The 27,469-nt window shown below is 31.8% G+C and overlaps 1 protein-coding gene across 6 annotated transcripts in view; it reads left to right on the top strand.

Annotated features, from left to right (window-relative positions):
• Positions 1–27,469, top strand: part of Dgkb (diacylglycerol kinase beta) — a 575,876-nt gene that overhangs the window by 203,058 nt on the left and 345,349 nt on the right. For all 6 annotated transcript variants that reach the window (XM_076863035.1, XM_076863026.1, XM_076863017.1 and 3 more), the window contains one exon: positions 7,686–7,846. In XM_076863035.1, the coding sequence (XP_076719150.1) occupies positions 7,686–7,846 (161 nt within the window). The remainder of the gene's footprint in view (positions 1–7,685; positions 7,847–27,469) is intronic.

Below are 27,469 nucleotides of genomic sequence, written 5' to 3'. Positions count from 1 at the left end.
ATAATCAGGGTTACAAAAAATGAATAATAGTTATGGGCTATTTAGTTAATAGGTCAAGGAGGTGTCTCTGAGGAAGAAACATTTAAGCTGGACCTAAAATATAAGGAGGGAGAAAAAGCTTCCTGTTGAGAGGACTCAGAGAGGTTGGAGGGGTTGCTCAAGCAGCACTAAGTTGGTGGGTAGTTAGGGCTGTTGTGAACTGTGAGTATAGAATGTCAGTAAAGAACTAAACAATGCAGGGTATTGTCTGTCAAGAATTTTATTTGATTGAATTTGAAACAAAAGGTGTATCTAAAAAGTTTCAAAAGTAGAGCAATACAATGACATTTGTATATTTTTTTATTTTTTTGGTGCTGCGGATTGAGCCCTGGGCCTTGTGCATGGGAGGCAAGCACTCTACCAACTAAGCTATATCCCCAGCCCAACATTTGTATTTTTTAAAATAGATATTTTTTTAGTGGAAAATAAACTGGTCAAAAATGTGAAAATATGGAAAACTATAATTGTACAAATGAAAACGCAAATTATAGTTGCCCCAACTGGAAAATTTAAAGGTTGGACTAGGGTGTTGTGATGCAAATAGAGAACCTTGAAGTGCATTTTCAGGCTTAGACAGATTGAATTTGCTGGAGAATTGGACAAGGGGTTTGGGAAAAGACAGATAACAAGGAGCCCAAATGAACAATTAGAGAAACAAAAGTCATTGGCTAGAGATTATTAATAAGGAAATATGTGAAGTGGGATTATATCTTGTTAGGTGTGTAGCTTTGGGCATGTTGTTGAGCACCTATGTACTTTCTACTCCTTCCTCATCAGAATTCAGAGTCAGTAATGGTGCCTGCCTGCTAGGTTCTTGGGCTTGGTAGCTGGTTTAAAGCTGTTAAATTGCTTTGTCCAGTGCTTGTGATGAGTACTTTGTGTAATATTTGTGAAAGTACTTTATTCCGTTAATAATTACTGGATTCACTTAATGTCAGTTAAATATATTGACTTGAAGACTTTTTTTACAGGACTATATTTCCAAATTTTAGAAAGAGTTACACTGTCAGAATGTAAGAGTTCCTAAGGCATTTGAAAAATATTTAATTAGCATTCTCTTGGAAAATTTCTTAACCATCATTAATCTAACAAAAATTTGAAGAATATTGGAAGCAAAATTTTGTTTGCGTAGAGTACGAAGGTAAGGGACAGAGTTTTAAATGGGGCACACTTTTACAAATATTTGTTTCTGCTTTTTTCATTTGAAAAAAATTATTTGAATTTTTAAGTAGATTAAGTGATATAGAAATTATGTCATTAAAGAGCAAATAAATATTGTGTTTTCATTTTGTTTCTTTTTTTCCTTTTTGTTTTGGGGAGAGACAGTAATGGGGATTTAAGCCCACGGGCACTTTACCACTGAGCTACATCTCCAGCCCTTTTTATTTTTTATTTTGAGACAGGGACTCACTAAGTTGCTGAAGGCCTCACTAAATTGCTGAGATTGGACTTGAACTTGGGATCCTCCTATTTCAGCCTCCTGGTCACTGGGATTACTAGCATGTGCCACCACTCCTGGCTCATTTTGTTTCTTAGTCAAGAGTGATTAACACTTTTAAAACAATTTAATGACAGAAAATACCATCATGCTTTCCTTTAAACAAGCTTTTGCTTGTGTATTTAATGGTTTTGGTTATTTTAAAAAATTCAATTTTCTTAACTTCAGGAACGCTTTGCATGGCATACATAAATACAAACTTGCATGTCATAAATATTTGTTAAGTGGGAGACTACAATTTGAAGTTTGCCTTTGTGAATTAGCTTCCAACTCCAGATGTTGTAATTCTCAAAATACGTTTATTTATTGGCTCTTTCCCTTTTTATTTGGCTGGAAGACTGATTGATACCAGTCTTCCTCATATTTAGCCATAAAAATCTGTGAAAACATATTTAGTGGTAAATATTTTGAGCTCCTACAATCTAGCCCTGGTAATTAAATTTCACTAAATTTTCCTGTTTAGTTACTATTCCTATCTTGTTCTGTGCTAGGATGAACAATGCTGCTATAAACATGAGATATGGGTAAAGGCAAGCTCAATAATTTATTTAAAGCCTTATTATTTACTTACTTTTCTGATGAGTAGGTGTGTGTGTATATACACACTATGCATCTATATATTAATTCATTTATACTTAAAAACTATGGTGCTCATTCTAGTTTTTATTAGAGCTTTATAGTTATACATGGTTTACTTCCCAACAAAATCATACAAGCATGTGAATTTGATTTTAGTTTATTATCCCCTCCTTTTACCACCCCTTTACCCTCCCGTCCTCCTCCCCTCCCTAGTTCTTCTTCCTCTACTCTGCTAGATTCCTTTTACTTATCTATTTTTCTATATTTGATTGGTTCTTTTAAAATATATATGAAGATGAAATTCCCTGTGTTATTTTTATATATACACATAACATGATTTTTAAGAAATTCATTCCCCATTGCTTCCACTTTTCTATCCCTCCGTTCTGCCACTCAGTCCCCTGCTACACTACTAATCTCCCTATGTCTTTCCAATATCCTATTCATCCCTCTTCCTTTCTTTTATTTTATTTAAGCTTCCATATATGAGAGAAAATATTTGACTTTTGAGTTTTTCAGTCTGACTATTTCACTTAGCATAGTAGTCTCCATGATTTTTCTGATTTCTTCCTCAGCTGAATCATTGTTGGAGTATAGGAAAGCTATTGATTTATGGGTGTTGAGCTTATATCGGCTATTTTGTTGAACTAATTTATAAACTCTATAAATCTTCTGGTAGAGACTTTGGGGTTTGCTAGATATAGAATCATGTCATCAAGCAGAGATAGTTTTACTTCTTCTTTTTCTATTTGTAGCTCTCTGATTTCTTTTTCTTGCCTGATCATTCTGGTTAATGTTTTGAGGACTACACTAAATAGCAATAGTAAGAGTGGACATCCTTGTCTTGTTTCTGATTTTAGAGGAAATGCTTTTAGTTTTTCTCCACTCAATGATGTTGGCTTTGGTTTGTCATAAATAGCCTTTAAGATGTGGGTAAATTTCTTCTATCCCTAGCTTCTCCAGCATTTTTACCGTGCTGGAATTTATCAAAGACCTTTTCTGCATCTATTAAGATGATTATGTGATTTCTGTCCTTAATTCTGTTTAAGTAGTAGATTACTTATTTTGATTTGAGTATGTTGACCCATCCTTGGATCCCTGAAATGCGATCCACTTTATCATGGTATGTTGTCTTCTTTTTGTATTGTTGAATGTAGTTTACCAATATTTTGTGAAGGATTTTTACATCTATATTCATCAGTAAGATTAGTCTTACAGTTTTCTTGTTGTGTCTTTTTCTGTTTTGGATATTAAAGTGATATTGGCTTTATGGAACATATTTGGGAGTGTTCCCTCCCTTTCAATTTCATGGAATGATCTGAGAGAGACTGGTGTAGGTTCTTTTTCAAGTTATAATAGAACCCAGCCAAGAATCCATGTGGTCCTGGGCTTTTCTTTTTTGGAGGGCCTTTAATTGATGTTTCAATGTCATTAATTGATATTGGTATGTTTATGTTTTCTTTATCTTCTTGGTTTAATTTGGGCAGATCTTATGTGTCTAGAAATTGCTCAGTGACTTCTAGTTTTTCTGTTTTATTGGAATATACATTTTCAAAAATAGTTTTTGATGACCCTCTGGATTTCAGAAGAGTGTGTGTTGACATTTCCTTTTGTATCTGTAATTTTTTTGATTTGGGTTTTCTCTCTTTTTTTGTAAGATTGGCTAAGGGTCTATCAATTTTGTCTTTATATTTTTCTTCTTTGTTGCATTGATCCTGTACATTTTTTATGCCAAATTTCACTAATTTCGGCTCTGATGTTAATTACTTTCTATATTCTACTGATTTTGGAATTAATTATTGTTTTTTATGTAAGACCATAAGGTCTTAGATAAAAGGTTTCATATGATTGATCTAAGTATAATCTAGGCTAACTAATGATTTAATTAAATAATGCAAGAGAGGGCCATTAATGTGTAAGTTACATGAATGTTTATGATGTTGAAGTAAATTTCTTGGTGTATGTATCCTTGCAGTGTGAGTATACACAAGCACACATGCACATTTACATACACAGAACATCACGCAAAAATGAAAAAATGAATAATACTACAACATTATGAAATAATTTTTTAAAAAATGAAAAATATTTTTAAATTTAAAAAATAAAAAAGTGGGAATGTGAAGGAAGAAAGAAATAAGGAAAAGGAAAAGAAAAAAGAAGATAAAAGGAAAGAAAAAGAGAAAGTCTTAATGAGAGAGAGAGAGAGAGAGCTTGTTTCTACTGCAGTGATCAAATCTGTTGGCAACGATAGTTTTTCAGTCTTTACGTTTATTTTTAACTCCCTATTTTTGGCCACTGTCCTTGCATTCCTCACCTAGCTGCCAGCTAATTATAGTAGTGCTCACCTTCTAATCTCCCAGTATTGGGTGGGATAGACTGGGGAGTCTTGATGAATTATGTAATCCTATAGTGTAGATGATGCAGACTTCTAGATTGAAATTTCCCGTTTGGGGGGTTTGGACTTTGGAGTTCTGTGTGTAGGTATTTGAGATTTGATCTACTCTGCATACTGACATGGAGCTTCTATCACTGATGGATTTTGGATCTCTGGGGCATCTGGAAAAAATCCACTTTTAGAACATAGGGACCAAGTCTCGGCAGGTTTTACCTTCAACACTATGGATATGAATTATCCGTTTCTTCCCGGAATCAGATGCAATTGTGTGGCCACAGTGAGACTCCTCACAGTAGCAATTATGGGGTGCCAGCCATTATGGGAATTTTCTCCCTTGGGATCCAGATGCTAAGTGGTTCACCTAAAACATTCTTTGGTTCCATTTCAGTCTCTCAGGTTCAGGCACCTTTGGGAATTTGTTCTCCTACTGCTGGTAACTTCCCTTATGAGTTTACAAGGTCCCATCTCTGTATGCAGCTGTGCAAGCTGCGTGGGGCCAGGCTCTGCCCTGGGGGAGGGTTTTCCATGTTGCATTCCTATGTCTGCCCATACAGGGCTTCCTGCCCCCACCAAGCGCTTTCACCTCAGTGGACCACTTAGGATTTGTTTTCCCAGAGAAGCTTACCCTACCAACTCATTAGTAAACTGCAGGTTTCCCCAAGTCGATTTTTCTTTATTTTAACATTTCTTTATCTGCTGGTCACGTGACTTCTTTGTCTGCACTCCTCCATTTCCTCCACTGGCAGCTGGAGCTACACATCTCTAAGGTAGTATTACTTGTGCTCAGATTACCAACTTTCTGTAGCTCTGTGTTTTGTTTTTACAGGTCAGTATTATGTTTCATTGGGGTTCTTTTGTGCTGAGGCATTGCTGGTCCTTCCTCCTTTCTGTACTCTGCCATCTTGTTCCTCTACCCATCCTGCTTATTCTAAAACAAAAGGAAAACTTGGAAAATAAGTGAATATAATTAACTGCTTTTAAATTTAATTCAGTAGAGAAATCTACACACACACACACACACACACACACACACACATATATATATATATATATATAATTTTTATTTTGATGACTAGAAATTCTTATTCTTTTGTTGTTGTTGCTGTTACTAGGTATTGAACCTACAGGCATTTAACCACTGAGCCTACACCCTAGCGCCTTTTATTTTATATTTTGATACAAGATCTCGATAAGTTGCTTAGGGCCTCCAGTAGTTACTGAAGCTGGCTTACAACTTGTGAGCCTCCTATCTCAGCCTCTTCAGCTGTTGAGATTACGGGTATGAATAACCATAACCAGCTAACTTATAGTTCTTAAAAATAATGAAAATGATACTAGAACTATTAAAAAATCTGATATAAGTAAATGTGATTATTTTAGTCTTTAAGTTGAAGTCATTCGGTGTTTTGGCACTGAATTCAATTATGTATATATTATTAATATTCACATTTAAAAATTATATATGTATGTATATATATATATATATATATATATATATATATATGGAATTTTTATTTTCTTTTATTACTGAGGATTGAACCCAGGGATGTTTTACTTCTGAGTTACACCTCCGACCCCCCTTTTTTTAGCCAGGGTCTTGCTAAGTTGCTGAGGCTGGCCTCAAACTTGGGACATTCCTGCCTCAGAATCTTGAATTGATGGAATTTTAGGAATGCACCACTGTATCAGACATATGTTTTGAAAAATAGTCAATACTTTCTATGTAATTATTGTTCATTGTACTTTTGCTGTATGCATAAAATGGTTCATAATTATTTTTTAAATCTCTGAAAAGTAAGAGTTTTATGGTTGTCTCCCAAAATAGTATTTTTAGCATGGGCCTGTGTTCATCTTCTTATAAATAATTAAGCAAATCCATTTTTAATATAACTTACTATGTTTTAGGAAATATTGACATATGAGAGTACCTGTTTTTTTTTTCTTTTAATCCATTGAGTTTTTTTCAATATATGTATGCTAACAGCTCTAATGAGGACAAATAACCTTTGATATTTCCTTGTTTAACAAGTAAATTAACAAGTTACAAGCCAAAAGTTGAACATGGAAAAAAAAAGCTATTAAAAATATTTTCCACTCAAATATTATTTTGAAGTATATTTTATGTATGCGGGTGTGTGTGTATGCACACATACACAAAAGAGAGTTTAACTTAATACAACATTTCAAATTCTGATGTTATCTTTAGTAGTATTATATTGTTGAAAACTTTTAAGTTTAGGCCTCTTTTCTGCCATGTCTCATTTTATCTTCCCAACCAAGGTTAGAATTGACAGGAGAGGAAACTAATACTGAGGAAGAAACAAAAACAGTAACACAGCAGATGAGGCTACAGTTTTAACTACTAATATATACCCACAGATAAACTTAAGAAAATTGTTAGACAAACACTGTCTGTTTGGGCCTTTTTGTTCATCTGTAGCAAATTCATTAAAATATTGATTCATGAAGATTTAGCAAGCAGAGCTTGTAGTAAGGAAAACACGAATAACAATAGTGCAGTGTGTCTGTTCTAAGCTAAGGCTGATGTTGAGACCTGCATCTGTGGGACTGTAGAGGAGGGGCATCTGAACTGTTATTTTAGAAGGGTGGCTTCAAAAAAGAAGTGTTATCAAAACCATGCTGAAGGAATAGAAGGAAACTAGTTAAAGAGACAAAGAGCACCTGAATAGACAGAAAAAAAAAAAAAAACAATGAACAAAAAAGAGTAGGATCTTTTTATTTAAACTAAAATTCCTCTGTTGCTAGAGAATAAAGAGAGAATAATAAGAGAATAAAGAGAGAATAAAGGAGGAATGAAAAGTCTAAAATGGCATCTAGGTTCAGCAACTGTGTGGAGGGTGATATCTTTCTAAGATGGTTTGAATGTATTGAAACGTTTGTGGGGATATACAACAGAAATGTTCATTTGGCAATTGGGTGTACTGAAAATGTAAACCATAACAGAAATATGTGTTGCAAATAAAAGCTAAGAAAATCTTGGTATGTTTATGGTAAGATTATAGTTAATTCTTACTTTGGTGGTAGAATTAACTTTAAATGCCTTATTTAGCTTTAGAATAATTTATATCCATGAATACATCTAAACACACAAATAACAGCTTTTGTTACTTTTTAGCTTTTTTTCTCAAGATAATTTTTTTTTTTCATTAGGTTATGAAGGTGAGAATCTGATGAAAATCCTAAAAGACATTGAAACCAGCACAGAAATCATGTTGGACAGGTGGAAGTTTGAAGTCATACCTAATGATAAAGATGAGAAAGGAGACCCAGTGCCTTACAGTATCATCAACAATTACTTTTCCATTGGTGTGGTAAGATTTTCCACTGCATCTTGTTTTTTTTTTTTTTTTAACCTGCCTTGGATAAACACTGTATGAAAACTATTATACAATGAAGATTTGCTGATTATAAATAATTTATTTTATCTTTGTGTCAGCAAAACACCTCTTCTAATAGGCAATAATAAAGCTTATGAATTTATTTAAAGTCAGAATATCAGCAATTTATAAAATTTTTATGTGTTAAACAAAGGAAAGGGATCCTTTTTTTCAGCCTGACCATTTTTGTTATTAAATTGAAGCTTAGAATGGTTTATAAGATATGAAAATCTTAATTGTTGAGGAATTGATCATTTTACAATTCTTTTATTTACATGTATTTATCCAATAATTATGCAGGTAAAAATACATATATGATAGCATTGCATTGCATTTGATGTATGTATTTCAGTATAAATCTTACATCTTATCTCTCTGTCTTTGTCTCTCTCTCTTTCTCTCTCTCTCTCTCTCTCTCTCTCTCTCTCTCTCTCTCACACACACACACACACACACACACACACAGACTATAAAAAGTAGCAGTTGAGTCTGTTAAATGAAGGGTCAAGCTACCTCTGTAAGCATCCTTGAGAAAATTATTTAATCTGAATGTATTCATTTACTAGTACCATGTTATTTATTTCCTTTCTTAGAAAGTTACATATAATATGATTATAATTTAAGGATTTCAAATAATGCTACATAATAAAGACAAAATACACAATGCATTGATACTATGATGGTTATTATTATTGCAATGTATTTGTAATGTATCTTGATCCTGAGAAGTTCTTGTTATGGTTTGGATCTTGAATGTCCCCCAAAGGCTCATGTGTTGAAGGCTTGGCCCCAAGGGCAGCAATTTTCAGAGGTAGTGCTTTATGAAAGTAATTGTATCATGGGACTGTGACTTCATCAGTGGATTAGTTCACTGAGAGTTTCATAACTTGATAACATTAATGGGAGGTGGTGGAAAAAGTAGGAAGTGGAGCCTAGCTGGAAGAAGTTGGTTGATCACTGAAGGAGTTCACTAGAAGGACATATCGTGTCTCCAGCCCCTTCCTTACTCTCTCTGCTTCCTGGCTACTAAGAGGAGAATAGCTTTCCTCTGCCACATCAACCATCTTGTCTCTACCTCACTACAAGTCTCAAAGCAGTGGAGCCAGCTGACTATAGATAGAAACCTCTGGAAAGTGAACCAAAATAAACTATCCTCCTTTAAATTATTATTTTCTGGTATTTTGGTCACAGTGATAAAAGCAAACAAACAAGCAAAACAAATACAGCCTTCCTATCATATTGGTATGAAACAGTATTTTCAGTTATTTTATTAGTGTGTAACTTAAGCATAACCTGATTCACTCATTTGAGTGTACTTTTAATGATTTTAATATTTTATCCCTATTTTAGGATATTTTAACAGTCAAACAAGAACTCTAATCCCCATTTGTAAACAATTTTGACTCCCTCCCCCAATGTTAGGCAATAACTAATCTGTCTTCTAATTCTTGTTTTAAGAACATTTTATATGAAGGAAATCGTGTACTATATGGTCTTTTTCATCTTGATTCTTTACATAACATATGCTTGAAGTTCATTCATGTAAACTATGTGAATGCTATTTTCCTTTTTATTGCTGAATGATAATTCATTATATGTATGTATTATACATTATTCCTTAACCAATAGATGGCTATTTGGATTGTTTACAATCTTTGGATATTATGAATGCTATTAATTTTTAAAATCTCTTTAGGAATTTTTGATCATTTGTTTTGGTTACTATAATTTTTAACTCCAAAATTTTCATTTTTTAATCATTTCTTATCTTTAATTAGAATTTTTATGTATTAAGAATCATTGTTGCTGTACTTTCCTTTATTCTTTAAATATGGTTCATTTTAGTTTTTTGACATGATTATAATAGCTATTATGAAGTCTTTGCTAAGTCCAACACCAGGGACCCAAACATACTTTCATATTCTTTTGCATATTTTTGTTGGAAACTAGAAATTGTATTTGTATGTCTTAACGACTCTGGACTCTGGATTTTCATTCTTCTGCATGGACTGTCAATGCTTGCTTGTTTAGTGACTTTTCTGTGGAGACTTTCTCCTCTGTGGTGTACCCATGCTGTTGCCTCAATTTTTTTTTTTTAATCTTATTTTGTTTTGATCCAGGCTTCCAAGATATCAATCCTGTATCAGTATAGTTAACTAGAAGTTGTGCTCAAACATTTTGAGGTAGTACATCTTTTCCCCTTTGCTTTTAGATGGAACCATGTGTTCTTTGAGGATCATATTCAAAGTTCAAAAAATTATACATCAGGTTTAGTTTTTTTTCTCTTCTGTCTATTTACATGTCCTCTCATTTAAGCAGTGATATGAAAATAACCAAGATTTCCTTTGCTTTCTCTAACAGTGTATCTCCACCCATTGTGACTATCTCATTCCCAAAGCCTACTGTTAAATTTCTGACTAGTTTACTGGATAGTCACTTCTCTTAATCAGTCTTGAAAATTAAGGCACTGACCTCTCTTGTTCATTTGCCACAAAGATTACTACTGTTTCAGACAACTCTCAAATAATGGAGATTTTTTGATAGGCATTCACTAAAACATAAACAAATATAAAGCTTTTTAAACATGGTAAATGAAGTGAAAGAAACAAAAGTTGCCATGACCTAGAATAAGGGACATCAACTTTAGATCTAATAGTCAGGAATGGCTTATATAAAAATTTTCATTTAAGAATGAGATCTGAAGAATACTGAGCTGGACACCAAAGAGATAGAAAGAACATACCAGGTCTATATAGTTATATGTGAAGGGCTTGAGGTGAGAAAGAGCTTTGTGTCTTCAAAGACCACTTAGACCAGTGTGCCTGGAGCATAGAGGGAGAGTGGGAGTGAATGACATGAAAGGCATCTGTAGAAATGGCTGCAGTCTGGTCTGTAAGGCTCTTGGAAGCTATTGGATTTGTCATTTTAGTGATAAGCCACTGAAGGTTTGAATGATTATAATCGAGAAATAAAGTAGTGCAGTTTATGGATAGCAGGATATCTTCTACTAGAGGTGAGAGTCAGACATTAATTGAAAGACAGACAAAACAAGTATCATAGAAATGATAATACAACTTTAAATATTTCCTTTTAAACCTATAAATATAATAGAATTGGTCAATGTATTCTAAAAAGCCCAGCCAATATTCTTTCTTCAAATACAGGCCATTCACTAGAGTTTTTCACACTTTGATGTATAAATCACACTCCACAATAAGCCACCTATGATTTCCAATTCAGTTTCTTGAAAGTGGAGCAAAAAATCAAAAAACACTAAAATAGCAATGTATTCCATTTTGTTCTGGAGTTTTACAATTATTTTTTAATAATTATTAATAATTATCTCCCAGATGTAATTAAAGAGAAAAATTTCAGCATTATACTTACAACAGCCTTCCCATAGCAATTGACTTGTTTCCATAAAAACATATTTATAATCATAATTTCTTTTTATATGTAATTAAATATTATTAAACCCAAAATTTGCATAAACAAGTTTGGAAAGAGCATCAATGACTTGATAATCATACTTCAAAATGGGAAAAAATGTTCAAGTTTAATAGATAGTATCTTAACAACAATCTTTTATGATTTATGGAGAAAATATTTGTTAAAATGACAAGTCACTTCAAGAAAGTCAATTAAAAGAACTACTCTATTGAAAATTATTCCAGTTGCCTCATGGAGATTTACAGGAATGGAAACAAAGAGGCCACTTTAGCATATCTTATTCAAAGTCAGGGACAGGTAAAGACACTAAGAGTCATGATCACTGAAATAATTGGATATACTTAAGAAATATTTTGAAAATAGAATTCATAGTGTTAAAAGGATGAAAGAAAAGAAAGCTTCAGGGCTTAATCTTCAAGACTAAGTTTCAAGACAAAGTTTTAATTATGGGATCTTGTGTTTAAAAGTCTGTGGTTACCCTGCATGGAGAACCATCAGTGGCAAATTATCTGGGACTAGTCTGTCCATGATTCACTCATGAATCTTGCAGTTTATTCTGGCTATTGGTATGATTATGATATGCTGTTTGGTCATGACTTTATCACATGTTGGTGGAAGAATTCTCAGTAGTCAGAGGATTAACCCCACTGTTCAAACACCATTCAAGCCTTTGCATCAAGTTTGTGAATGATTCATTGGTCAAAGAATGGCACATGGCTAAGCTCAGATACAAGGAGTGGAAAGACAAACTTGTTCTCTTGATGGAATATAGTCACAGTGCAAAAAAGTGTACAGTCAGAAAATGGATGAAAAGTTTGCCCATTATTTTACATCTATTGCAGCAAATACTTAAATCAGTATACACTGATGTAATTAATTAATGGTAAATAGTTTAAAAAGAAGAAACTAAACTTTAGGATAAAACCTCAGGATTTATTAATACCTAGATATTTGTTAGAGGAGGAGGACCTGGGAGCTTCCCTGAAAAGTAAAGGCAAATGAAGCAGAAGGAAAATTAAAGAATAAGATGTTTAGATAGACAAAAGATTATTTCAAGAAGACAATGGCTTACTAGATGAAAACTGCAAAGAAGTCTGATAAATTAGAATGAATAAATGGAGAAATTTGGACAATAAAGTTGATTTTTAAAAGACTAATGTTTTTGTCCTAATTTTTTTCAACTGATATAATATTTGTATATATTACTTTGAGTAATATGTGATTTTTTAATATATATTGTAGAATTAGGTTAAACATATTTATTTAGCTATTATAACTTCTTTCTGGTGAAAACTTTTTAAAAATTCCTTTTTCTATAGTTTTAAGATATAAGTACCCACCTAGTCATATGTAAAATGTAAAAATGCTGTAAAATAGCCCACCAAAATTTCTTACTCCTACTTGGTGCAATTTAGTATCCATTGATCAAACTTTTCTCCCCCCCCATTCTTCCTACTCTTCCTAGCCTTTGTTATCCCCTATTTTATTCTCAACTTTCATGAAATCAACTTTTTAAGTTCTTATATAAGTTCATGCAGTGCTTTCTATGCCTGCCTTATTTAACGAAACAAAATGATCACCAGCTCCATCCATATTGTCACAAATATTAGGATTTCATTATTTTTATGGCTGAATAATATTTCATGGTATATATGTACCACATTTTCTTTATGCATTCATTAGTTGATTGACACTTAGGTTGTTTAAAGCTTTTGACTATTGTGGATCGTGATACATTTTTAAAAATGGGAAGACAAATATTTCCTCAACATAGTGATTTCATTTCCTTGGGATAGATATCCATTAATATAATTGCTGGATCATATAGTAGTTCTATTTTAAATAATAATAAAGAAGAAAAATTTTATTTGTGTACTTATTTACTGTGATATTGGGATTGAACCCAGGGCCTTGCATATGCTAAGCAAGTACCCTATGCCTGAGCTATATACCCAGCCCAGGAATTTTTACCAGAAGTTTTAAAAATTTTTTGATATTAAAGTAAAAATAAAAGGAGTGATGTCAGCAACATGTCATCTTTACTGCCCTAATCCCCCAAAACACCACTGTAGCAATAACTCAAAGATCAATTCTCAGTGATAAATCAAAAATGAAATAAAAGGTTCCTGCACCTTGGAAGAATAAAAACAAGACTCACTGAGGTTGGTACAGAGATTCAGGATACCCCTGTGTTAAAGACACTAACTCTGTCATAGCTCCAGATGATTAGGGAGAAACCTGTTAACATCAGTTTCGTCTCAAAGAAGAAATTGGTTGGTTTCCTTGTTCAGCACCTTAACTTTTATAAGTTTTCTTCTAAGAGGATTGGCTTCTGTCTTGCCAATTTTGGAGCTCTGATGAATCTGGCACAGTTTGTTTAGTCATTTAGGGAAAAACAGAGCAGGGCTTAGCCTGGTTGACAACATTGATCCTTCACACTGCTCAGCAAAGAACAAGTGAATGAAAAATTCCAGCTTTCAGTTTCCATCTGGGAAAGCATAAATCCATACATCTAATACCTAAATTTATCCAGGACTTCCCTAAAAACTAGCATCTGTCTCACTAGTCTTCAAACTCTGACAGGTTCAACATAGGTCTACAGTTCTGGAGGGGAACAGAAATGGAGAATTTGTCTGTTACAAACCAAAACTCCCATTTTATGCATAAGCACAAAGCAATCAGACAAAAATATTGCTGCCACTTCTCCCTAGAGAGTCAAAGAGTTGGTCAAGTCTTCAAGAACCTCTCATCTGGTTAATTGGTGAGGCTTTCTGCATAAAATTAGTCTGTGAGGACTGGGAGAGGCAGCTGTCAACTGTGAAGATACTACTGACACAGAACACTAAGGAAAATGAAGAACTAGGCAATAGTGTTTTAAGCATATAAACAAAATAATTCTCCAGAAGCCCATCCTAAATAAATATTTATATGATTTACTTGACATAGAATGAAAAATAACTTTCATTAAAAATGTTCACTGAATTCAAAAAAACAATGAATAAACAAGGATAAATTTTCAACAAAATGATAAAAAATATCAAGTAAAAACCCTGAAACTGAAGAACATAATAAGTGAACTGAAAATTCATCAGAAGCATTCAGCAGTAACGTAGATCAAGCACAAAAAAGGATAACCTGAAGACAGATCACTGGAAAATATTATCAAAAAGGCCAAAGAAAAAAAGGAATAAATTGAAGAATGAGAATGAAAAATGAAAAGAAAAAGGAAGAGTGAAGAAAATTTAGGATACTTAGGGAATACCATCAAGTGGACTAAGGTATACATTCTGGATATCTCAGGAGAGTAGAGAAATAACCAAAACTATTCAAAGAATTAGCTCTTATACTTATTAGCTGTGGAGAAGAAAATGGACAACAAGATCCAAGAAGCCTAAGTAGAGATGAATAAGATGAACTAAAAAAAGCACACTGAACACATTAAAATCAGATTGTTAAAATTATGAGACCAAGAGAACTTTAAAAGCAGCAAAAGGAAAGTGACTTGTCACAAGCAAGGGAAAACTATCAAATTAACTGATGACGTTTTCATGGGAATTTCAAAGTCATTAGAGAGTGGGAGGATATATTTAAACTGTTGGGGATGGCGGGGTGTGAGAGGACTGCCAACAAAAAATAATTATACACTCTAAAGCTGTCCCCTGAAATGAAGGACAAATAAAATCTTTCTCAGACAACAAAACTGAGAGAGTTCATTGCCACTAGAAATGCCTTACTGGAAATGCTTAATATAGTTGTTTAAGTTGAAAAAATTGGAATGCTAACCAGCAACAAAACAGCATAAGATGACATCCATTAATAAAGGTAAACACAGGAGGCTGTACTCCATAATGTTAATGGGTAAATCACTTATAGTTCCAGTGCAAAAGTTAAAAGCAAAAAGCACTAAAAATAACCATTACTAAAAATATATAAATTAGAACATATAATATGAAAAGATGTAAAATGTGATAAAAGCATAAAACATGACATGAGAAGTTAAAATATAGTTTTTTCACACAGTTCAACTTAAGTTGTTCTCATCTTAAAATATAAATACCCTTTCTATGTGCAGGTAACAAAACTAGAAATCAAGAGCAAATCTGAAAATTTCAAAAATACAGTAATTAAACAACATACTCAAAAACATCCCTTTTATCAACAAATAAATCAAATGGGCAATTAGAAAAGATCTCAAGACAAATGAAAATTAAAATATAACTTACCAACACTTAAGGTTTGCTGCAAAACTAACAGGGTGGTTCATGTTTGAACATGTGCATTAAAAATAAGCATCCTAACACTGTAAAAAAAAGTTAGAATAAATCAAGTCCAAAGTTAAAAGAAAATGGCAAATATATAGGAGAAATAGGTGAAATGGAAAAATTTTTAAAATAGAAAAAATCATGAAACTAAAGGGCTTTTTAAAAGAAATTAATTATAATTGACAAATCCTTAGCTAGAATAAGAAAAAAAGAAGACTCAAATGAATACAACAATAAATTAAAGAAGATACATTATAAGTGATACAACATAAATTTTAAAAAGGGACTATTAAAAACAAATTGAACAAGCTAGAGGAAAAAATAGTTTCTAGAAACAAAGTATCCATTATGAAAAAATAATATGAACAGATATGTAAATTAAATGGCAATTGAATCACTAACAGAAAAACTACCCAACAAAGGATATGTGGAACTAGATAGCTTCATTAGTGAATTTTGTCAAACATTTAAAGATGTAATGCTAATATTTCTCACATTCTTCCAAAAAAAATCGAAGAATAATATTGTTAAAAAGTCCATACCACACAATGCAATCTACAAATGCAATGTAAAATCTACAAAATAGCCCAATGACATTTGTTTTATAGAAACAGGAAAAAAAAACATAAATTCATATGTAAACACAAAATTCCACAAATTAATTTCAAACAAAGCAAGAGAATTCACTTCCTGAATTCATACTATATTACAAAGCAACAGTAATTCACAAAGAATGGCACTGGCATAAAGACAGTCATATCGACAATTGGAACAATATATACAATAGGTTGCCAAAATATACAGTAGAAAAAGGAACATGTCTTTAAAATATTGTTGAGCAAACTGGATATTCATAGTTAAAAGAATGAAATTGAACCCGTATAGCACACACACAAATTAAAGTAGATTAATGAATTAAGTGCTTACTTGAGACTATAAAACTCCTGGAAGAAAATGGATGAGGAAACTTTATTGACTTTGGTGTTGGCACTGATTATTTAAATACGCCACCAAAAGCACAGGCAGCAAAACCAAAAATAAGTAAGACTATATCAAACTAAAATGCTTTTGCATAGCAAAGGAATTAACCCACAAAGTGAAGCCAGTTGATGGAATGGGAGAATGCATGTGCTAATTGTTTATATGATAAGTGGTTAATCTTCAAGAAAAAAATAAAGAACTCCCATAATTGAATAGCAATAAATAAATAAATAAATACTTATAACATTATTATAAAACAAGCAAAGGAATTTCATAAATGTTTCTATAAAGAAGACATTTAAAATAATGAACAGCTATATGAAAATATGCTTAATATCACTAATCATCAAGGAAATTTAAATCAAAATCACAATGAGATATCACTTTATGCCTATAAGGATAGCTATTTTCCAAAAAATAAAGATGATTAGTATAGCCAAGGATGTGGGGATTTGGGACTCTTGCAGAGTTGGTGTGAATCAAAATGGTGAATCCATTATTAGAAACAGTGTGGAAGTTTCTTAGAAAGTTAAAAAATATAGTTATCATGTAGTATAGCAATCCCACTTTTTGGTATACATCTCAGAGGATTGAAATTAGGATCTTGAAAAGATTATCCCTCCTGTATTTACTGTAGCACTTGTCAACATCCAAGGTGTAAGGAGAAATATTTTTCTAATATTTGAATAATGTTATAGAACAACATATATATAAACAACAAAAAATGATGTAGAAAAAATACCAATGACCATTGATAGATTAATTATAAGGAAAATGTGATATCTTTATATAAATGAATATCATTTGCCTTAAAAAGAAGGAAATTCTTCAATAAAATATGCAATAGCAAGGACGAGCCTTGTGGGCATTATCTGGGTGAAATAAACTAATCACTGAAAACAAAATACTGCATATTTTCACTTATTTGAGGTACCTAAAATAGATCCACAAAGCTGAATAATGAGTAGTGGTTACCAGGGCTGTGGCAGGGAAAGTCAAGAATTATTAGTCAATGAGCATAAAGTTTCAGTCAAACATAAGTTCTAGAGATCTCTAAATCATTTATTCAAACTGTAGTCAGTAATAATGTTCACTAATTTACTATAAAATTTTATAAAGAGGATAGTCATCATGTAATGTGTTCTGAGAAAATAACAATGGAAGAGAGAAATGGGGAGGAAAGAGAAAGGAGGAAGAAAGGGGGCAAGAGGAAAGGAAGGAATGAAGGAAATTAAAGAGACTCAAATTAAAGAGACCACACCTAGTGGGTCAAGTGACATCCTGAAATTTCACGAAATAGCTTCTATCTCATCTCAGGTTACAAATGCTTCAGATTCAAGATTTTCAAATCTCAGTGACTTCAGTGTTACATTTAAGCAGATGCCTCCTATTTTATTTGGGTTCATTTGGATTTCATGGTGATGTTCCCACACATGCACATATCCTGATGATTGTCTCCACCATCTCAGTTCCCCTCAGTGATCTGATATAATTCAATCATGTGGGAAGTACATATGAAGCGGATCTAAAAATCCCATCATGTGAAAATTTTAGAACAGATTCCTAGATAATTCTTAGATCCAAGATAAAATTCAAGGAAACTAGTAAGCTACATAGTACATATACTATTCTTTTATATTGTGAAATTTCAAAGGAAAATCTATAACTTTTCACCTTGTAGGATGAACAAAAAAATAAGAGATCTTACTATTTCTTCAAGAAATCAGATACAAATATAATGTAAACTGAGAGAGAAAATTCATTAACAATAATTTAGTGATTCTATACATGCATTGGAAAGAATATACATAAACTCATTATTTACATATATTCTATAGATAATACAAATATGTACATGTAAATGACAAGAATATGGATAACTATATGTATGTGTAGTCAATGGAACTGTTATATGTATAGATGTAGATATAGAAAATGTAAACAATAAATATACCTATAATTTTTTTGAGAAAGATTTATAAAAAAGAACACCTTGGAAATTTGATTATCACAAACAGGTAAGTAAGAAAATATAAAACATTAAGAATGATAAATAATGTGAATCAGAATTTTAAGGCTATATTTCAGGAAAATCATCTTAATAATTTCTTCATACTGTAATAATCAATTTGTAGAGATTCTAAATGATAATTATTTGACCAAAATAGCATAAAGCCAGGTATTGGCACCAATAAAAAAGACATTAAAATATTTAGAAATTTAATGATTTCAATTAAATATTACTCTAAATTTTTCAGATAAAATGAAAATAAAAATTGAATTGGAATTACTTAGATGTTAATCTATAATGGCAGAGTTCATAGCAAAGCCTAGTAAAGTATATCCCAAACTGTCCAGAAACAAAAATTACAGTCATAATGGTTTTATACTTTTTTAAAAAGTTTTTTAAATTATAAAATATAATAAAATATTCAAATAATCAAAGACAAAGGAGAAATTCACAAAACAAACAGAAATTATGATGAATTAATGACAGTAAGATACCTTGGGAGGAAACACCAAAATAGTAATTATATATAAAACACAAAGCCTTATCTTCCAAATAAGTAAATAGAATATATAGAAAACTGGCAAGAACATTTGTAACAGAAAGAAATGAATACACAGCATAATTAATTCAAGATATAACCAAAGCTCTGGACAATATTTAAGTTATTATGAGTACATCAACTGTGTTTTTCTGGCAATACAGAATGAATTGAATATTTTTTATCCAAATATAAAGAACTGAAATTTGTTGAAGAGAGAAGAGTAGCATGCAAGCCAATGGATCTCAAACTTAAGCATATTATCAGAATAATGTGAAGAGCTTTACAAAATGCCAAATTGCCACCATTCACATTTTTTTAATTTAGTATGTCTGAGATGATGTCCAAAAATTTACATGTCTAACAAGATCCCAGGTAATCCCAGTATTGCTTGTCTAGTGTCACCCTTTAAGAACCCCTGCTTTCAGCATATAGCCAAAGGGGAAAAAGTAAAACTGTAATAATGGAATTACTAAAGCTGGGTTCTATAAATTCTATTCAATTTACCCATCATAGCATTACTCTTTTTTTTTAATATTTATTTATTTAGTTAGTTAGTTTTCGGCGGACACAACATCTTTGTTTGTACGTGGTGCTGAGAATTGAACCCGGGCCGCAGGCATGCCAGGCAAGAGCGCTGCTCCTTGAGCCACATCCCCAGCCCATAGCATTACTCTTAATACTAAAAAAAAAAAAAAAAAAAAAAGACTATGGATTTTAATGGGAAATTTTCCCAGTTTATTTTACATAGTTAGAAAAACTTATTATAAATATTTTATAAATATACACCCACAAAGAAAATTCACATGCAAAAACTGTAAACAAAAAGTTATCAAGTAAATTCAAATAATATATGCAAGGACAACAAACTTGTTGACCAAGTAGGGTTTTCTAGGAAGCTAAAATGGGTGTAAATTAGCAGAGTTGTTTAATTGAGGTGAAAAACAGGGTTGCCACTTTTCATAATTAAAAGCTAATTAGAAGAACATGTACAATGTTTTCTATGAATCAATAGCTAAAATATGGAAATTATAGCATACTAAAGATATTCCAAATAAAATCAAGAAGAAAACGAAGTTTTATATTATTATTCCAGTCAATACTTCTAGAAAAGTGAGCTAACTTCATGATAAAAAATTTAAAGGTCCCATAAATTTGACAAAGGTTATTATTTTGAAGGTGATATATAGTCATAGTAAGTATGCATCAACTAAAAATTGAACTAGTAAACCAAAAGATAAGGTGGTGAATACTAGATAGATACATTTTTATTTCAACCCCATAACTTTCCTTTATATTACATTTATTGTAACATGAGTAAATTGTTAATAATATCAACAAAACTATAAAACACAAAGGTTTACTTTTAATAGAAAGATGTCCAGCTTATACAAGGCAAGCCAAATAATATATGCAAACTTATAAAATATGATCTGAATAATAAGAACTTGATTCATGTTCCTGTATGGGACTATTTAATATTATTAGGAAATCAAGTCCTCCTAAGACTTAATTTTTACATTTAGCCCATTTCTACTGAGAATCCTAACAGGATTACTGGAGCTGGTTTTGATTAATTATAAATTGTATTTGGGCAAAATGCCTTTATAATTTTCTGAAATAATGAATACCTTATAATCGTCAATTTTCTTGCAGGGTACTAAATCCTACTAAGTTACTGTAACTAAAATAGAGTAATTAAATAGAACTGAATATAAAGATAAACAAATTACACATGTAGAAAATATTGTATATTTGCTATATGTTGAAATTTCAGATCATTTGATGAAGGTGAAGGGCACAATAAATTATGTGACATAATTGCTTATTTATCTGAATGAAAATAAATATATATTTCTATATAATGTTCATGTGAAATATATATCAAATGGAACAAGAATACAAATATACCTATATTAGAAGAAAATATTAAAGTATGTTGCTGTCATCTTGGAGTAGGAGCAATTTGTCTGAGGCAAACAGGATACCTCAAACCCATTAATGGAAAAGAAATTACAGTTAAAATTTTCCAATCTTTCATTCAAAAAAATATGTGAAAACTCATTAATATTTAAATGCCATAGAAAATATTTTAAGCAAATAATAAAAATGAGATTTATAAGATAAAATATGGAATTCATAATTTTAAAACAAGCACGTAGTAGAAAAATAGACCAAGATGATAAAAATTGCTATAATGAATAAAAGGTGAAGGTTTTTAGTTAGTAATGAAATGGAAAATTGTTTAATAAGTTATCATATTTGCCTTTCAAATTATTAAAAATCACAAAGATTGATTATATCTGAGGTCTGTATGTTTAAAAAAATCAATTTATATTGTGTAATAGGCCTATAAATTAGAATAATCTTTTGAAGAATAATTTGATAATATCCATTAAAATTTAAAATTGCAAATACCCTTTGAGCTATTAATCCTATTTTTAAAAACACATTGCTCAGGAAAAAAAGAATACAAAAAACAATGTGCTGATTATATTTAATGATATCCTATTGAGAAGATTTTATTAATTGGACAGTAGTATATAACCAGAACTGCGAAGTCCCCAAAATATAGAAAATTAAATGACAAGCACAAATTGTCCATAAGTAAACATTGTTTCTCCTATCCTTCTTTTGTGTAAAATGATATAAAAAGTACTTGAAGGAGTTTGTGGGGATTGAGTGAGTGACTACTGAAGTTCTTAGAACCTTTGAGCGCTGGTGCCCAATAAATGGTACATGCTAGAGAAGACAATGGTAATCAAGTGAAATGGTTTCTATATAGTTAGGTCTCTAAAGACATTTAAAAAGTCCTCAAAAAATATCTACCTATAACAAAATGTTAACAAAGTTTACTTCTCAGATGAGGAGACAGAGAGAAAAATGGATATTTATTTCTTGTACATATGTAATTCAAAAGTTTGGTGGAACTATGAGTGATCTTCAAAACTTCAAAGGATTGCACAAATGTATTTGAATGCTTGTAAATCTATACCATGATGCTTAATTTCTCAAATAGTCACATTTAACCTATTCTTTGTCATTGCCTCTTATTAAATTGTTTTAATAATAATGTGGATTTGACATTGTTTTAGTTGCTTAGATCATGGGATTAGCTATAGCTGCTGTTCTTTTTTCATTTCATGCATTCTTCTGTTTTTTACCTTCATTCTTTCTACCGCATTTTTGTTTATATATCTGAGTAGTCACTATATACTGGATATTTTTCAACACTGGAATATAAACAAAAAAATATTGGAGAATACAAGAAGGAAAAGTGGTTCTTACCCATTGTACATCTTCATAGGGGTGAGACAATAAACAAGTGAATTTAAAATAATTTCAAATTTAAAGATGTTTTTTAATATGCCTACCATGTGAGAGGCCCTTGGTTCTAACCCCACCACAGCCAAAAGAAAAGAAAAAGTGATACATTGCATAGGGTCATAATTTCATTACTGAATGGGAAATATATTTTATCTTGTATTACATTATTTGATACATTTTATACAATAAATTCATCTGAGCAGCCTTGAGCTGGTAAATTCTTCCATTTCATATGTTGTTCTTTCCATTTGCTTCTCAAAGTTCAACTTTCTCTTTGGCTCCCTTTTAGGGATTTGATGTTAGGTATCCTAAAGGTCAAAAGGCCATCAGAATTAACCTACATCTACTGGATCATTAATATTATCTTCCAGCTTTCTGATTTTATTGATAACTGTGATTTTCCAAGTCCATAGCAAAACGAATCCTATTGTGTTGTGTTCTAACCATCAGAACTTTAAGCTAGAGGATCAATTTCTGGTTAAAATGCTGGTGGAAAGCTCACACATCTGAAAAGTATAATATCCATACTATGTTAGTTCCCTGTGCAAGAACATTCTCTTATTCTACTGCATGGGAAGGAAAAGAGATTCCATGCTTATTATGATATGCAAGGAGTGAAGTCAAACTATTGGTACCTGCCTATCTAAAAATCATTTTAAGTCATTTTAAATATTATTTTTTTCCTGCTGTGACATTTTTTTTTTTTTTTGACATTTTGTTTACCAGAGCAACTATTACCATATTGCATTAGGGAGAGTCATTGTGTGCACATAAGGGAGGGAGGAGTGTTCGTACTCAAAATTATTCCCAGTAAAGAATACAGTTAAATGGATTAACAAAATATTTCTTTTGGGGTTGGGGTTGTGGCTCAAGCGGTAGAGCGCTCGCCTGGCATGCGTGCGGCCCGGGTTCGATCCTCAGCACCACATACAAACAAAGATGTTGTGCCTGCCGAAAAACTAAAAAATAAATATTAAAAAATTCATTCTCTCTCTCTCTCTCTCTCTCTCCCTCCCTCCCTCCCTCCCTCCCTCCCTCCCTCCACTCTCTCTTTAAAAAAAATATATCTTTTATGTGTCATTTACTGCGACTGATAAATGACATTGATGAATAAATATTTATTAACTTCTAGTGGTGTTCTCCCAGTATCTAAAAATTCTAAAATATTGAGTTGCCATGGCCATTTACTATCCTAGAACTCTTTAGTATTTTAATCATAAAGAGTTTATTTATTAGTTCATTCCTCTAATACTTGTCTGCTCTATGTCCTGAGTTAAGCAATATAATGGATATAAAGAAGAACTTGGTGCCATGAAGAAGTGTGAATTGCAGCATAATGGAGGTAAAACATCATATACATGCATCAACCCTTGAATGTGGATAGAAGAGATAAAAATAAATAATGATTTAGGGAGTGACTTTCCCTTTGAATTGGTAGCATGTTTATCTTTACTATAATAGGAAGTCATTTAGCCTTACAAAAATATTTAATAAATATGAAGGTTTTTAAGGCATATATTAGCAACTTCTGTACTGTTCTGTAATTAAATTATCATATCTGGGTATAATAAGACAAATTCACAAACATTGGTGTATCTTTCAATTTAATTTGTGGGGAATAAAATTTAAGAATTGTTTTAACATAGATTATAACAACAATATTAATAGAACTTAGTGTTTTAACCATAATAGGTGTTAAAATAATGGAAGATTTAAGCAAACTCATTTCTTACTTAGAGTAACAATGATCATCTTTACAAGTGAGGAGATGCATAATGACCTGTCTTTAAGACCTATGAATTATCTTCCCCATCTCCTGGATCTCTGAGGCCAAGCCTGAAAAGCCCATGGATTGTATCCATGGAAATGCTTCCACTAAGATAAATTATATTTGGCTTGCTGACATCAATAGATATTCAGCCACAAAATAGTGCTCATGTAAGGCCATGTTAGCCCAATTCTGTTTTTCCTACATAGAGTATTGATTTTGTAGCAGCTGTTAATCATCCCAGTAAGTTCCAATTTGGACACTCTTCAACACAGCAGTCAGCACTGTGAGCAGAATCAGGCAAGGCAATAAGAATCGCAAAGGCTTCTGGAAAGGTCCTCTAGTTTTTGTAGAACATATCCAGAAACAAATTAGTATCACACACTGTGTAAAAAGTGAAAGCCAACATGAAAATTAAAACCTTATCCACATTACTTCTTCTGAAATCAGAGAGGTGTCTGTGCTCACTGTGGCAATGTTTTCCATTGTAGAAAGCTGACAAAGACAAGTGGACTTTTACTGCACTATGTATATTACCACCCAAATGTCCTATCAAATAGATATTTGCATGGTTATGATTTAATATCCTTCAGCTTTAGTCAGTCACTAAGAGCCTCTTATTCTGCCAGGGTGGGAAAAATATGACTACTGAATTCTCATAACCATAAATTTTAAGTAAGTGGAATGGTTACCCATCAGAATTTCTCTAGTTATCAGTCTTTTCTCACATTACACATTTTCCAGTGCCTTTACTGAAAGTATAAAGGAAATACTTTAACTGTAGAATGTGCATAATGTCCCAAATGGTTAAGAAGTTAGAATTTTTTGGTCTGGTTCTGAGGTCTTGAGCTCTGAACGTGATCAACATGTTTATTAATATAATTTTTTGCTACTTAATATACCACTTGAGTAACATAAGTTTTAAAAGCTACTGCTTTCACATAACTTAAATTTGTTTTGGTAATATTCTGCTCGTCTAATGATAATTATGTTATAATACTAGTGATAATAATTATTATGTGGATCCTCAATAAAAATAAACTCTTCATTTGAAAATTGAGAAATTATTGATCAAGGTAGCAATGAAATGAAGATTATAAGACTTCTGTAATTTTCATTACAGAAAGGTAGTATTCTGAAATGTATTTTTCCTTTTTGATATCAAGAAGTTGTGATGCATAACTCTATACAGGTATAAAATATTCTTTCTGGTAAACCAACTTTATAATTTTGTTGGACATATGAATAGGAACATTGGTTTCTGAAAGAGGTTATTTATCTCAAGAATCACTTAATTCCAGTAAATTATCAATCACAAAAATTTATTAATCTCATATACATGATAATTATATGTCCAAGCAATTTATTTTACTGATATTATTGCAAATTTAAATTCAGATATTTTCTTACAATTGTATATTGTTTCTGCCTCATTGATTAGGCCACATTAAACTTCAAGAAAAAAAGTATATTTAAGAAACAAAGTGATATTCAACTGGTTCTTTTCTGAATGATAACATATATTAAGCATAAAATAGAAATTAATGGTTATTTTTTCAAAACAAATCTATCATATAACAACCAATATTAGAAACTGTAATTTGATTTATTCTCAAAACTAAAAACCTAAAAAGAGAATATTGAATCAGAATGAAACAAATTACTCTTTTTATTTTATTCATAAATTTTAAAATATTTTTTCATTAAGCAACTAATTGCTAATATTTTTTCAATTGTCTTTTTCCTCATAAGATAACAATTCTCTAATTTAAAATTTTCAGACTTAAATGTATTTTTAAAAGTTTTTTCTCCTGAACATTATCACTCAAGAAAGTTACCATGTCTTTTTGAGGGGAAGCTTGGTAGTGGGGGTAGGGGTTACCAGGGATTGAACTCAGGGCCACTCCAACCCTAAGCCCCACCCCTAGTCCTATTTTGTATTTTATTTAGAGATAGGGTCTCACTGAGTTGCTTAGTGCTAAGGCTGACTTTGAACTGGTGATCTTCCTCTGCTTTTGCCTCATTAGCCGCTGGCATTACAGACATGTGCTATGTACTCACTTACCATGTCTTTTTATTTACAAGAACTTCAGAACTGTGAAGAAAATAAAATGTTCTATTTTATTTAAAACATTTAAATAAGATATTAAATAAAATAGAGTATATTAAGCATAATGTTTTAAAATTATTATTTGCAGAAAGAACTTGGAAAATATACATTAATTTCCTTGAAATCATCATTTCTAGGTAATCTTTGAGTACAAAACAATTATTTTTAGCTGTCATTACTTCATCACCCATTTGTTTTAATATTGTAAACTGGCTTCTGCAGTCCTTCTACTTAATTTCTCCCATATTACATTCCTAAAATTTTTGTGGCTACCATCACCACTGACATCAAATTAACCAGTCCAATTCTGCTAGTTTTGTGAATGTTTTGCAACATTTAGCTTTAACTCACTTCATTTCTTAATTTTTTTTCTCACTCCCTCAAGGCTCCATAACTAGTTACCCATTCTCTTACTACTTGCTGAATCTTTATCACCTTCAAAATATTTTCTAACTACATCTGCCCTTTAATTGCTAATGATCATCAGTATTGTTTTCTGGTCTTTCCTGTCTGCATCTCTTTGGGTCATCTCAGTCCTACACATGATTTCTACTACCATCTGTGCAGATTGATAGCATTCTTTAGATCATCCTTATATCTCTTTTCCTGATATTTCACAAATCCCCACAACTAACAAAGGAATACTGTTGAGTTTATCTTCTATTCCTCCTTAAATCTCTCTCTCTTTTTTTAAAGTTCTCATGTGTCTCAGATTCTTCCAACAATGCATAGTGAAAATTTTCATGCTTCCTCTTTGCTGTCTGCTTCCAGTCCTAATTGCACAGACCCATACTACTACTATCTAATCATGACTCCTGTGATATATTTAATATGCTGATGAAATCCACACTTTATATCACATTCTGGCCTGCAGCTAACCTTCCCCATCCCCTTTTTCCCAGGTTCTCCCAAAGGCACCCAATCTTTTCTCATTCACAAGTCCTGAGATTAGCTGCTATCCATTTTCAAATAACCAGCTCTTGATTTGCCTCTCTCAAAAAGTCTTTGGGCATCTACATTACTTTTTACATAGCTTTATTGGATCCTAACCACATTTAATATTTTTTTTTCAGTTCTGTGCATGTTTGTCTAGCTTTCCAGAGGATTTGA

Source organism: Callospermophilus lateralis, chromosome 1 (genome assembly GCF_048772815.1).
Source record: "Callospermophilus lateralis isolate mCalLat2 chromosome 1, mCalLat2.hap1, whole genome shotgun sequence".
Lineage (NCBI taxonomy): Eukaryota > Metazoa > Chordata > Mammalia > Rodentia > Sciuridae > Callospermophilus > Callospermophilus lateralis.
Note: the sequence above shows the minus strand (reverse complement) of the source record. Positions and strands in the feature narration are given on the sequence as shown.